The sequence below is a fragment of the Nannospalax galili genome, unplaced genomic scaffold (genome assembly GCF_000622305.1).
Source record: "Nannospalax galili isolate Female #2095 unplaced genomic scaffold, S.galili_v1.0 scaffold713, whole genome shotgun sequence".
NCBI classification, from domain to species: Eukaryota; Metazoa; Chordata; class Mammalia; order Rodentia; family Spalacidae; genus Nannospalax; species Nannospalax galili.
In genome coordinates this window covers 14,438-29,301 of record NW_008333780.1, presented here as the reverse complement: position 1 = coordinate 29,301, position 14,864 = coordinate 14,438, and the positions used below count along the sequence as shown (strand labels likewise).

General features: G+C 43.6%; 1 protein-coding gene across 1 annotated transcript in view; it reads left to right on the top strand.

Annotated features, from left to right (window-relative positions):
• Window positions 1-13,934, top strand: part of Cpt2 (carnitine palmitoyltransferase 2) — a 31,783-nt gene extending 17,849 nt beyond the window's left edge. The window contains exons 2-5 of the mRNA XM_017796981.2: window positions 505-585; window positions 2,165-2,271; window positions 9,800-11,104; window positions 13,312-13,934. Coding sequence (XP_017652470.1) covers window positions 505-585; window positions 2,165-2,271; window positions 9,800-11,104; window positions 13,312-13,643 — 1,825 coding nt within the window. The 3' untranslated portion in view covers window positions 13,644-13,934. The remainder of the gene's footprint in view (window positions 1-504; window positions 586-2,164; window positions 2,272-9,799; window positions 11,105-13,311) is intronic.
• The last annotated feature ends 930 nt before the right edge of the window (window positions 13,935-14,864 follow it).

The following is a 14,864-nucleotide window of genomic DNA, read 5'->3' as shown; positions in this document are numbered from 1 at the left end:
TTATTTTGATATATCACAGTGAAAGATTTATCGTCCTCTTTTTTTTTTTTTTTTTAAAAAAAAAAAAAAAAAAAAAAAAAAAAAAAAAAAAAGGGTAGAACTGAATCAGTGCTGTATAGTGGTTAGCATAGATGTTATCATTTGTGGCCAGAAAATAAGAATGCTTGGGAGAGCCTCTGCCCTTCCATTTTGAATCTATTATTGTTATTAAAATAGTTTTATCATTTTACATTGATACATTAGTAAATCTATCAACTCTGCTTTTTATTTATTTATTATTCATTTACTTACTATGGTGGTAGGAATCAAACGTAAGGCTTCATCTGTGTTAGACAAGTACTCTGCCACTGAGCTACATTCTAGCCCCTGTCCATCAGTTCTGATTTGCCAGTGCCTTTCCATTGTTGGTTTTGTAGAGGAATTATTTAGTTGGTTTGCTAGTTTACCAGTTTCTTACTGCTGTCTATTACTGCCAACTTCACAGTGATCTTGCTTTCTCCCCAGGCTGCCTATCCCCAAACTTGAAAATACCATGAGGAGATACCTCAGTGCACAGAAGCCTCTCTTGGATGACAGCCAGTTCAGGTAAACACTGAGAACCCCGAGTAATCATTAGTGGGCAGGTTCAGGAGAGGCTAGTGGTGGAAGCTTCAAGAGATACCTGTGCCTTGCCTGGGTCTCTAGGACCTAGAATGTACTTTATACATTTGAAATTCAGGAGCTGGTTTTCATTCATGAAGGACTAACAGCTATGGTGAGAGTCCCTCTAATTAGACTCATAATAGGGTTTATAAACCAGAGTAGCATATTTATACTTCACGTTGGCAGGTCTGTCCAGGAGGCTAACTGGTACTGGCCGTTTCCCAAGGCTGTGCTCTTGGGAGGGAGGCACATTGAGGACTATATGGTAGGCCTGAGCTTGCTTGCTGAGAATGTTATTGGGTTAGATAGTGTGTCTCCAAATTTATGTCCTTGTGAAACTTCAGATCGTGACCTTATTTGGAAATCAAGTTGTTGTAGATGTAATTAGCTAAGATAAGATTTTACTGGAGTTGGGCAGGTCCCTAAGTCCAACATGACTGGTATCCTTATGACAGGAAAAGAGACAGCCAGCCATGCAGAAGTTGAGAGAGGAACATGATGGGTTCTCTCCCAGGGTCTCCAGGGAACACAGTCCTGCTAATGCCTTGGTTTTGTGCATCTAACCTCTTGAACTGAGAGAATAAATTTCTGTTGTTTTAATCCCCAATCAGTTTGTGGCACTTTGTTAGAGCAACCTTAGGAAACCAATACAGCATGGAATTGGAAGATAACATTGAGTATGTTAAAAAAAAAAAAATGGATTGCTGCCAGGCATAGTGATGCATGCCTTTGATCCCAGCTCTCAGGAGACAGAGGCAGGCAGATTTCTGTGAGTTTGAGGCCAGCCTGGTGGTCTACATAGTGAGTTCCAGGCCAGCCAGGGATAGACAGTAAGACTCTGTCTTAAAAAAAAAAAAAAATGAAAGTAGATTGTATCAAACAAACTCTTGAAGCCTCATATGGTTAGTACTCTTTTCTAGATCTGTAATTTTTAAAAAATAGATTACTAGTATTGTCACTAGAATCACACAGTCCTTTGTTGAGAAGGAGAGAAACGGGTAGACTGATCATAGTCTAGGCTCTGTTTTGAAATAATCCTGTTACTTGAAGTTCTTAATGTAGCAATGAATGGCTTCCAGTTCCTGAGTGTTATATTTTAGTCTATCTTAAATCCTTAGCTTTGTGTTTTTTAGTTTTGTGAGATGGCACTATTATCTCTCTTTTACACATATAGGAACTGAGAGCCTGGGTCTTGTCAAACGCACCCATTTTGAAAGTGACTCCTAGGATTTGAAGAGCCAGGATTCAGACTCTGCTCCTTTCAACCCCAAAGCTGACGTCCTTTTCTCCGTGCCAAACTGCCTCCTAGAGGACAGATGGTTCGTTGAGATGTTAACAGACCTTCCTGCCCCAGACTTCCCCATTTCAGGTTGATCTTGTTCTCTTCAGAGGTACTCCTGATCGCATCATCAGAGTCGGGGAATATGCTGTGGGGGACCCAGAGTATGAATTCTTGACCAGGAACCTGAAAATCATGTATTTCCTACCCTGGTTTGATTCTGGCTTTTCTTGAATGTTTCAGGAAAACAGAGCAGTTCTGTAAGAGTTTTGAAAATGGCACTGGAAAGGAACTGCACGAGCAGCTCGTTGCTCAGGACAAGCAGAATAAGCACACCAGCTACATTTCAGGTGGGTAGGCCAGGCTGGGCCACCATCATAGCCCCAGAGGCTCCACTGTGGGAAATAAAGCATCCTCTAGACTGTTTTGGTGTCAAATATGTTTTTTGAAACCTACTTTGAAGGAATGGCCTTCCCCTTCCTGAAGTATATTGAGGCTGTGTGAGTTCCTTTTCTAAGACGGTGTTGGCTGCATCTGTGCTCGTTTGCCCTCACTGAAGGTGGAGTGAGGTGGAACCTGATTGGTTCTTCTGTCTGGAAAAGATGCACGATTCAGTCCTGTGTCTTCCAGTGTCACTGTAGTCCTCCTGGTCTGGTCTGATGGTCCTCTCAAACCTCACCTCATGTGACTCCCTGACATAGATGGTACTTTAGCAAACCTGCCCTGCATCTCAGTCCCTGAGCTCTGTCCGTCTTTCATCCTGCCTTTGTCCATGAGGTTGCCTCTGTGTTTTTTGCCTGGCACATTCTTCCTTTGCCATCCAGATACAAAAGCTGGTCTGCAAAACATTAGTCCTTTTGCATTCAGAGTTAGTTTTTTCTACCTCTGTTCTTACAATACGTCTTTTAGTTTTAAAAATTATTGGCTTTTTAAAAAAATATTTATTATTTTTATTTTTTGTGTATACATGTATTGCCTGCATGTAGGCAAGTGCACCCGTGTGTGCAATGCCCTCAGAGGTCAGAAGAAGGCATTGGATCCCCTGACACTGGAGTTACAGACAGTTGTTAGCGGCCATGTGGGTGCTGGGATTCAAACCCGGGTCTTCTGCAAGAACAACCAGTGTTGTTAACCATTGAGCCATCTCTCCAGCCTTAAATTATTGGCTTTTTAAATTTTTTATTTTTATTTATGTGTCTGAATGTTTTGCCTGCGTGTATGTTAAGTGTGCCCCTGTGGTACAGTGCTTTCAGAGGCCAGAAGAGGGTGTTGGATTCCCTGAAACTGCCATGTGAGTACTGGGAACCGAACCCAGGTCCTCTGCAAGAGCAGCCAGTGTTCTTAACTACGGAGCCTATTGTTTTTGAGATCTGTTCTCCCTTTGTAACTCACGCTGGCCTCAAGTTCATGATCCTGCTTCAAGTAGCTAGGATTACAGATGTATACAACTACCTGGCATAATATAGATTATTTACTTATTTTTTATTTATTTATTTTTTCTGGTCTTTTTGAGACAGGGTCTCCCTGTAGCCCCAGCTAGCCTGGAACTCACTTTGTAGACCAGGCTGGTCTGCCTCTCAAGTTCTGGGATTAAAGGTGTGCCACCATGCCAAGCATTTACTTTTTTTTTTTTTTTTTTTGGTCTTTTTGGGAAAGTGTCTCCCTGTAGCCCCAGCTGTCCTGGAACTCACTTTGTAGACCAGGCTGGCCTTTGAACTCATAGAGATCCGCCAGCCTCTGCCTCCCGTGTGCTGGGATTAAAAGCGTGCATCACCACACCCAGCTATTTACTTATTTTTTAATATACATTATTTATTTGGAGGGGGGACACATGCCGTCATATGCTTGTTGGAGGTCAGAAGACAACTTGCTGGGGTTGGTTCTCTCTTTCTGTCATGTCATCTCCTGAGATTAAACTCAGGTTGTCAGGCTTGATGGCAAGTGCCTTTACCCACTGAGCCATAGAGTTATACATGCACATTGTTTAAAGAACTAAATAGTTCTCTAAGACTTGTGGACAAAAACAGCAATTGCCTGATCCTCCCTAATTTCTTACTTTTCACCTGCTTTATTATTTATTTATCTTATTTATTTATTGACATAAAACTCACTGTGTAGCCCAAGCTAGCCTTGAACTTGTCATTTACTTATTTTACTGCATTCTGGATTTAGAATTCGTATTGGGGTAATCATATAAATGCTGTTGTCAGCTGAGTTGTGTTGCATATTGGCATTGCTTTTCCTTTCCTGTTCCAGCTTCTCATTTTCTCTGAAGTCACTAATGAGCTCATCCTTTCTTTTGTGTAGTTTTCCACATGCTTGTTGGTTTATACCCCCACCTCCACACACTCCTCCCAAGATGTCTGAATGTTCTCTGAGTGCCTGACTTGAGATACTCTGTCAAGTTTGGTCTTCTGACAGTATCTCTTCCAGGACTTCTGGCTTGCCGTAGCCCGACCTGTGACCCCTTGGCCTGTGGTGACTCTGCTTCCTCGCCATCTTTCTTTTGTTTTTCTTCTTGTTTGTTTTCCTTCTTGGCATCTTTGACTGTCAGCGGGTGTCTCTTCAGCCCTTTCTCATGTTGGCACTCTGGTGTCCCGGGTTTCCTGTTTCCTCTTTCTTGGCTTCTCACTTAGTGTTTTCTGAGCACTAGTCCCTTTATTCTGTGGAAGCAGGAGTCTCACAATTGCCCTCACACTTGAGTGGTGGACACTGGCTACGTTGGAAATCAATGTGCCACAGGATTTTTGAAGGCAGTTTTCCATTGCCTTTTAGCTTTCAGTCTTGCTGTGGATGGGCTGATGTTATTCTGAGTTTTGATCCTTCAACAGTTGCTGTCTCTGGAAGCTTCTAGAACATGTCTTTGTCCCCAGTATTCTGAAATTCCATATAACATTTTTTGGTGTGTGTTTCTTCCTACTCATTTTTGCTAGGTCTCAAGTAAATCTTTTTTTAATATTTTATTATTTTTATTTTTTGTGTTTGAGTGTATTGCCTGCATGTATATAAGTGCACCCGGTATCATGCAATGCCTGCAGATGTCAGAAGAGGGTGTTTTGGAACTGGAGTAATGATGGTTGTTAGCCACCACGTGGGTGCCGGAAATCAAACCCAGGTCCTCTGCAAGAGCAGCTCTTAACCTCTGAGCCATCTCTCTAGCCTCTCTGAGTGAGTCTTTTGACTGAACACTCCTGCCCTTCAGTTCTGCAATAGTGTTTGTTTTCTTTCTTTCGTTTCCTTATTTTCTTTCTGGGATTTTTACTTGGATGTAGAATTTCTTTCTTTTTTTTTTTTTTGTCTCTTTTGGGACAGGGTCTCCCTGTAGCCTCCAGCTGGCCTGGAACTCACATATATCCACCTGCTTCTGCCTCCTCAGTGGTGGGATTAAAGGTGTGTGCCACCAGACCTGGCTTGGATATAGAATAAGACTAGTCTTCTAATTTTCTTTTCTCTTACATTTTAAGCCCACCCCCTTTTTCCCCCCAGTTTTATTGTGTTTTTTTGTTGTTTTTGGTTTTTGTTTGTTTGTTTGTTTTTGTCTTTTTGAAGCAGAGTCTCCCTGTTGTCCCAGCTGTCCTGGAACTCACTATGCAGACCAGGCTGGCCTTGAACTCACAGAGATCTACCTGCCTCTGCCTCCCAAGTGCTGGGACTACAGGCGTGTGCCACCACCACGCCCAGTTTGTTTTTGTTTTTGTTTTTTTTTAGACAGGGTCTCAGTATATAGCCTTGACTGGCCTAGAATTTACAGAGACTGCCTGCCTTGGATTAAAGGCATGTGCCATCACACCTGGCTAGCCCTCGTTTTTTTTGTTCTGCTATCTGGGAAATTATTTTTTTTTAATTTTTACGAAAACTTTACTGAGAATTTCATACATGCATGTAAGGTGTTTGGATCAAATCCATACCCACTCCCTCCCCTCCAACATTCCCCCCATGAAGAGGTAACTCTAAAATCTTTTAAGGATTAGATACAAGCTCCCAAATACTTTTGACATTTTTGACCTTTGGAACAGAGTATGTTGCTAACAGGCCCAAGGACATTTTGACTTTTAGCCAAGAAACTGGCTACTTTTCTTTGGGGTCTTTTTACCCTAACTGTCTAGCCAGTTCCTACCTCCCGTTCTTATTACGCCATCCTGTAAAGGGGTTACCGAAATTGCCAATAGGGAATAGGGACACAGACCACTCTGGCTTCTTCCATGCTGAACAGGGATGCAGGGTGAGGCAGTTGGAATACCCCTTCAGTGGGTCTATCTAAAAGACTCCCAAATTTCAAAACTCTTGTCTCTAAGGGGAAAAGAAAGTCCTTGAATCATGAATAGGAGATGTGAAGAAGTAAAGGCAAGAGTAATTAGCATTACAAGTTCTAGACAGGGAACTAGAAAAAAGTCAGAACAGGGCAATTTTCAAATGTTCATATGAGAGTCCATTGGAGTTTCTTGACAAGGGCTTCCAAAATCATCCCTCTATTGGGTTCCTCCTCATTTTTCTTTTGTCTTCCAAGGCTGGACTAGTTGGCTGGGAAGAGTGGCTGGATACTCAGGTGAGGGTCCAGTGACCCTGCTTGGCCCTCCTTTAATGAATGAGCACAACTGTCAACAAGCCCAGTTGTGACTATGTTTAGTGATCAGGCTCAACCAAAGCCGTGATGATGGTACTTATTTCATGCAGAAGGGACTGCTGTATAGCATCATCTTATTAAAAGGACCTGGAATTTAAAAGGATTTGGTGCTGCCGGGCGTGGTGGCGCACGCCTTTAATCCCAGCATTTGGGAGGCAGAGGTAGGTGGATCTTTGTTAGTTCAAGGCCAGCCTGGTCTACATAGTGAGTTCCAGGCCAGCTGGGGCTACAAGGAGACCCTGTCTCAAAAGAAAAAAAAAAAAAAAAAAAAGAAAGACAAAAAAAAAGGATTTGGTGCTAGGAGCCACATATGAGGGAGAACGTATATTGTTTGTTTCTCTGAGTCTGTGTTACTTCACTTAGCATAACAATTTCTAGATCCATCCATTTACCTGCAAACTTCATTATTTCATCTTTCTTTACTGCTGAATAGAACTCCATTGTGTAAATATACCACATTTTTGTTACCACTCATCAGTTGAAGGACACTTAGGTTGCTTCCCTTAGCTGTTGTGAAAAGAGCAGCAACAAACATGGTTATACAAGTGTCTCTACAATAGGATGAGTCCTTTGCCAAGGAGTGGTATAACCGGGTCATGTGGTATAACCGGGTCATATGGTAGATTCATTTTTAGGGTTTTTTGTTTTTTGTTTTGTCTTTTTGAGACAGGGTCTCCCTGTAGCCTCAGCTGTCCTGGAACTCACTATGTAGACCAGGCTGGCCTTGAACTCACAGAGATCCGCCTGCCTCTGCCTCCCAAGTGCTGGGACTACAGGCGTGCACCACCACGCCCGGCCTTCATTTTTAGTTTTTTAAGAGCTCTCCACGCTGTTTTCCATAGAGGCTGCATGAGTTTGCAATCCCACCAGCAGTGAATGAGCGTTCCCCTTTCTCTGGGAGATTAATTTTAATCTTCCAATTCTTTTCCTGAATTTCTAATTCCTGCTCTTAGTTCTCCAATCCCTTTATATTTTTTTGGTTAGATTTTTAAAAAGTATTTATTATTTTTATTTTATGTGCATGAGTGTATTGCCTTCATGTATGTAAGTGTACCCGTGTCATGCAAGACAGTGCCCATGGAAGCCAGAAGAGGGCGTTGGATGCCCTAGAACTGGAGTGCAGATGGTTGTTAGTCACCTTGTGGGTGCTGGGGATTGAACCAGGTCCTCTGAAAAAGCAGCCAGTGCTCTTAACCACTGAGCCATCTCTTCAACCCTGATTAGAATTTTTAAAAAATGTTTATTTATTATTGGTATATGTGTGTGTACACACATACTCATCTGTGGGAGTCAGAGGACAACTTGTGGGAGTTGTTTTTTTCCTTCCACCAGTTGATTTCTGAGGATTGAACTAGGGTTGCCCGGCTTGGCAGCAAGCACCCTTAACCATCCAGAAATACTTTTTAAGGTTTTCTTTACTTATGATATCTGTCTCCTTCAAGTTCCTTCTCCCATGTTTGTTTGCCTCTTTCTTTAGATGTTACCTAATCCTCCCCTGTTGTTATAAGTGAGATTCTCTGCCCATGAGAGTGGGATGGTCAGTTACAGGTGTCACTGTTTTGTGGTCTGGTTCAGCTGTTGTCTTGGGGTGCCTCTAGGGGTCATGTCTTTGGGTTAGATCCCCAGGAAAGGTGTTTCTAGTAAAACTGCCTTCAGAAGCAGGGTGAGAGGGAGGTCTGTAAACTCAGTCATGATGTGCGTCTCCCAACTTTACTGGATCCAGAGAATAAAAACACATCTCACCAGAATGGGAAGGAATTATGGGGTGGTAGGTGAGGATCTAGTTAAGATGTTTTCAGTCAGATCCTCTAAAGGGTCTGCTGTAGAACCAGATTGAATCCTGTTTTTCTCTTGTCAGTTTGATTGGCTTTTTTGAATCTGTTTTGGTCATTACCAGTTGACTAAATACTTTGGACCTCCTATTCTTTCTTCCTTCCTCTTTATTTTGGCCATATTGTTTGTTTTAGTTTGGGCTTTTTGTTGTTTTTTTTTTTAATTTTTATTTTATGTGTATGAGTATATTGCCTGCATGTAGGTAAGTGCACCCATGTCGTGCAGTGTCTGAGGAAGACAGAAGAGGCCATCGGATCCTTTGGAACTGGAGTTACAGACAATTATTAGCTGCCATGTGGGTGCAGGGATTCGAACCTGGGTCTTCTGCAAGAACAACCAGTGTTCTTAACTGCTGAGCCATCTCTCCATCACTATTTTTTGTATTTTTTTTTTAAGACAGGGTTTCTCCTGTAGCCTCAGCTGGCCTGAGACCATGTAGACCAGGCTGGCCTTGATATTACAGAGATCTGCCTGCCTCTGCCTCCCAAATGCTGGGATTTAAGGTGTGTGCCACCACACACAGTTTTATTGTTTGTTTTAGATGTACTTTGTAATCCCAGCTACTCAGAAGGCTGAGACAGGATTACAAATTTCAGACCAGTTTAAGAAACAAAGCGAGACCTCATCCGGGGTTTTAAAAAAAAATTACAATGATAAGTGTTGGTGAGGGTGTGGAAATTAGACCCCTCATGTAGGGCTTGTGGAAATGGTACAACCACTTTGACTTTGGAGGATACCTTGAATTTTCCTTAGATGGTTTAATAGAGACCACATGACCTTAGAAATTACACCTCTAGCTATATAGATCCTCAAAAGAAATGAGAACATAATGTCTACATTAAAATTTGTATATGAGGGGCTGGAGAGATGGCTCAGCAGTTAAGAGCACTGACTGCAGAGAACCGGGGTTCGATTCCCAGCACCCACATGGTGGCTACGAACCGTCCTTAACTCCAGTTCCAGGGGCATCCAAAGCCCTCATCTGGCCTCCGTGGCATTGCACGACACAGGTGCACTCACATACATGCAGGCAATACACTCGTACACATAAAATAAAAATAAAAATAAATAAAATTTGTATATGAAGGTTCATAGGAATACCATGCATAATAGCTGAGAAGTGAAAACAACCCAGATGTCCATTAGCTGATAAATGGATAACAGATCCATATATGAAACGCTGTTCAGCCGTTAAAAACAACAAACTAACACACACTACAACCCAGATGAACCTCTGAAGCATTGAAAGTAACAGAATCCAGATGCATAAGACCACGTGTTGTTTGATCCCAGGAAAAATATCCAGGAAGTTTCCCCTTCTTGAAGTTGATATTGTTTCTTCTTCCTGAGCCTGAAATTGTTTTCTTAAATTTAGTTTTGGGGGGTTGCATTAGCTTTTTGTGTTGCTTTTTATTTTTCAGGCCCCTGGTTTGATATGTACTTAACTGCTCGAGACTCTGTTGTTTTAAACTTTAATCCATTTATGGCATTCAATCCTGACCCAAAATCTGAGTATAACGACCAGCTCACCCGGGCGACCAACATGACTGTTTCTGCTGTCCGGTTTCTGAAGACACTTCGAGCTGGCCTTCTGGAGCCAGAAGTGTTCCACTTGAACCCTGACAAAAGTGACACCAATGCCTTTAAGAGACTCATACGCTTTGTGCCTTCCTCCCTGTCCTGGTATGGAGCCTACCTGGTCAGTGCATATCCCCTGGACATGTCCCAGTATTTTCGGCTTTTCAATTCAACTCGTTTACCCAAACCGAGTCGGGATGAACTCTTTACTGATGCCAAAGCCAGACACCTACTGGTCCTAAGAAAAGGACATTTCTATGTTTTTGATGTCCTGGATAAAGATGGGAACATTGTGAGCCCCTTGGAAATCCAGGCACATCTGAAGTACATTCTTGAAGACAGCAGCCCCCTGCCCGAGTTCCCCCTGGCATACCTGACCAGTGAGAACCGAGATGTCTGGGCAGAGCTCAGGCAGAAGCTTGTGCATGGTGGCAACGAGGAGACCCTGAGGAAAGTGGACTCTGCTGTCTTCTGCCTCTGCCTAGATGACCTGCCCATGAAGGATCTTGTCCACTTGTCCCACACCATGCTACATGGTGATGGCACAAACCGCTGGTTTGACAAGTCCTTTAACCTCATTCTAGCCAAGGATGGCACAGCCGCAGTCCACTTTGAGCATGCGTGGGGGGATGGCGTTGCAGTGCTTAGGTTTTTCAATGAAGTGTTCAAAGACAGCACTCAGACCCCTGCCATTACTCCCCAGAGCCGGCCAGCCACCACTGACTCCTCTGCTGCTGTGCAGAAGCTCAACTTCAAACTGAACGATGCCTTAAAGGCTGGCATTGCCACTGCTAAGGAAAAGTTTGATGCTACCATGAAAACCCTCACCATTGACTACATCCAGTTCCTGAGAGGTGGGAAAGAATTCCTAAAGAAGCAGAAGCTGAGCCCTGACGCCGTGGCCCAGCTGGCCTTCCAGATGGCCTTCCTGCGGCAGTATGGGCAGACAGTGGCTACCTACGAGTCCTGCAGCACTGCGGCCTTCAAGCATGGCCGCACTGAGACCGTCCGCCCAGCCTCCATCTTCACAAAGAGGTGCTCAGAGGCATTCGTCAGGGAGCCCTCCAAGCACAGTGTGGGCGAGCTTCAGCACATGATGGCTGAGTGTTCCAAGTACCACGGCCAACTGACCAAAGAAGCAGCAATGGGTGAGTCTCAGCTGGGGAGCACACCTCGAGTCCTGTTGCCCTCTTTGAACTCAGTAATATTCCACCCAGTTCTGATCCCTACCCATAAACCCGGTTTAATCCACCCATCAACTCCCAAAATGATTTGTTTTTCCTACCCTTCCTGTGCCTGAGCAGCCACTAGGGACGAGAAACTAAGCAGGCATGGGGAGCTTTCATCATTTAAGGTCATTTTCAGCTGTGACACATGATTCTTTTTTCTATCCTTTCTATCCCTCATTGGCCATCAGACACATTTTTGGCAATTTAAGATTTCTAAGCCTGCTCCTTATATTTCACTTCAGCTGCAGGGTGTTAGCTCTCTGTAAAGAGGTCATCCCAGAAGCTCTTGCCAGTTTAATTAATTAATTAATTTATTTATTTATTTATTTATTTATTTATTGTATTTTTTGTTATTTTTATGTGTATGAGTATATTGCTTGCATGCATGTAAGTGCATCTATGTCATGCAATGCCCACGGAGGTCAAAAGAGGATGTTGGATCCCCTGGAACTGGAGTTATGGACTATTATTAGCTGCCATGTGGGTGCTGCCAGCTGAACCTGCAAGAGCAGCCAGTGCTCTTAACCACTGAGCCATCTCTCCAGCCCTGTTTGTTTATTTTTGAGACAGGGTCTCCCCATAGCCCCATCTGGCCTGGAACTCACTAAGTAGACCAGACTGACCTGGAATTCACAGAGGTCTACCTGCGTCTGCTTCCTGAGTGCTGAGATTAAAGGCATGCACCACCATGACCAGCCTCTTCCCAATTTTAAATGTCATATTTTCTTTATCTCTTTGTGATAAATTTTAAGACCTGGAAAGGACATAGAGGATCCCGTTCTCCCATAGTCCATTCCTGTAGGGTTTAAAAAAGCCATGGAACTAAAAGAGGCACCCAAGACATCTAGTCTTTTCCTTCTCCGTTTTGAAGGCAGGACGCTGAGGCCATTGTCCCAGTTACTACACCAGGCTGAGGTTAGAACCTGGAAATGCCCGTTCCACTTTGTTCCACTCACTTAGTCTACTCTTTTACAAGTGGACTTTGAGTTTTACCTTAGTTTTCTTTGTCATGTGCGTGTGTGTGTGTGTGTGTGTGTGTGTGTGTGTGTGTGTGTGTGTGTGTGTTGCTGGGGAATGAATGTCTCATTGAGCCTTTAAAAAAATGTATCTATTTATTTTTATTTTATGTGTATGGGTTTTTTGCCTGCATGTATGGAAGTGCACCACATGCATACAGTATCCACAGAGGTCAGAAGAGGACATCGGTGTCCTCTGGAACTGGAGTTATGGACAGATGTCAGCCGTCGTGTGGGTGCTGGAAACTGAACCTGGGTCCTCTTCAACAGCAGCCGGTGCTCTTAGCTGCTGAGCCAGCTCTCCTACCCAGTTGAGCCTTTTTTTACTTGTAGAATTCATCGATCTCTTCATATATTCTTGACTCTTGACTGAATGGATTTGGGTTTTAATTTTTTAAAAATCTTACTGTTTTTATTTTATGTGTATGCCTACATGTAGGTAAGTGCACCTGTGTCATGCAATACCCTCGGAGGTCAGAAGAGGCTGTCGGATCCCCTGGGACTGGAGTTAAGGACAGTTGTTGGCTTCCATGGGGTGCTGGGATTCCAACCCTGGTCTTCTGCAAGAACAACCAGTGTTCTTAACTGCTGAGCCATCTCTCCAACCTGGGTTTTGTTTAACTTTGAACTTGGAATCCTCCTGCCTCAGCCTCCTAAGTGCTGAGATTACAGACATGCACCAGATTCAGAGTTTTCAGTATCATGCTTTTATGTGAGCTTTTTTTTTTTTTTCTTTTTGAGGCAGGGTCTCCCTGTAGCCCCAGCTGTCCTGGAACTCACCATATAGACCAGGCTGACCTTGAACTCACAAAGATCCACCTCCCTCTGCCTCCCGAGTGCTGGGTCTAAAGGCATGTGCCACCACACCTGGCTACCACACCTGGCTATTAGGCTCATTTTTAACACAGCTGTTGATAGCTGAAAATCTAGTTTTTAAATAACTTAAGGTATTCTGGAATGAGCTGCCCCAATGGTGAGCTGGGGGATGCATGCATAGCTATACACACCCTTCATCCACTCTCTGTGAAAGGGATTCCTGCCACAGCTTGAAGGTTTGCCTAAGCCCTCTTCACTTGTGAGACTCTGGTTTTTCATTTTGTCTCTTGACAGGCCAGGGCTTTGACCGCCACTTGTTTGCTCTACGCTACCTGGCAGCAGCCAATGGGATCACCCTGCCCGAGCTCTACCTGGACCCTGCGTATGGGCAGATAAACCACAACATCCTGTCCACGAGCACTCTGAACAGCCCAGCAGTGAACCTTGGTGGCTTTGCCCCCGTGGTCCCAGATGGCTTTGGCATTGCCTATGTTGTTCATGACAGCTGGATTGGCTGCAACGTCTCCTCCTACTCAGGACGCAATACCCGGGAGTTTCTCCAGTGTGTCCAGAAGAGCTTAGAAGACATGTTTGATGCCTTAGAAGGCAAAACCATCAAAACTTAACTTCTGGGTGGGCTAAAAGCCTCCATTGCTTCCTCACCATGAAGGTGGAGGACCATGTAACCAACAGGTGCCAAGCCTAAAAAACTAGTTATGAGGTGCCTGGACAGTCAGTACTGCAGACTCGAGCTGGAAGGTCACAGTTTTAAAGCTAATTATGTCCTTTCCTAGTGGGACTGGATCACAGCTGAAGATGAGATTGCAGTTTTAAAGCCCTTTGTTCAGGAGATAGGGGTTGGAAAACTCAGGTGTATTTATTATTTAAACAGAAATAAAATTTAATTGTTGCTTGGAGATGGTCCTTCTTTTTTTTTAAACCTAGTTTCTAATCCCCTCAAAGAACTTTCTAACAGTAAGTTCTGGTAGCAGTAGGTTCCTGGTCTTTGGTGGTGTAGGAAGCACTGTTTTTTTATAAAGCCGTCCCCTGTCTCCGGGACGTGTCAGGCTTTCAGTCTGTTTAAAGCACTTTCTTCTTTGTAGAGCGAGCTTTTCTGCTTGCTTCTGGCAGGCCTGCTGCAATAAAGGCTCTTTGCATGGGTTTGGGTACTGCTTAATTTTACTCTTTTTTTCAGTCAATGAGGCATTCTAACAGACGTGTGTTTCCACCAGCTGAAACCTGTGTGCTGATTATAGCTTCTGGCAGCAACATTGATCTCATTTCAAGGTAGAGAACATCTCTACTGAGTGAAATGAAAGCACTGATTTTTTTTTCCACTCCAGTGTATTATTAGGATGCTGCTGTAACATGAAAGGACGGACATTTTTGCTCTTTTCTTTTTAAAGGAAAGGGTTTTGTTTATGCATGTACTGTGTCCATGACTACCCACTGAATTCTTGGTACAGCTGAGATCATTTCTGGTGTAGGTCCCTCACAAATCACGTTTTAATGCATTCCCTCATTTAACCCTTTCTAGTTTCTATACAGTGGGGATGTTATAAGGATTAGCCATAAGGTAGGTGAAGTATCTGGGATATAGGCTGTCTGTGTTCTGTATTCTACTGCTCTGTGACATCTGCCACTGCTCTTCCATTGTCTAAGGAAGTACTGGCTGTATTTGAACAACATGTTCCCTGTAGCATTAGTGCATAAGACTGATGCCTTCACTGAATTTTGCAAGGCTGAAAGCTTACACTTTTAATATTCGGGGTGACCATTGGACAGTGCACCTTGGGTGCATACTGACATAGTGCCCAGTGTTACTTCCCCTAGCCTTTCTTCTTGTC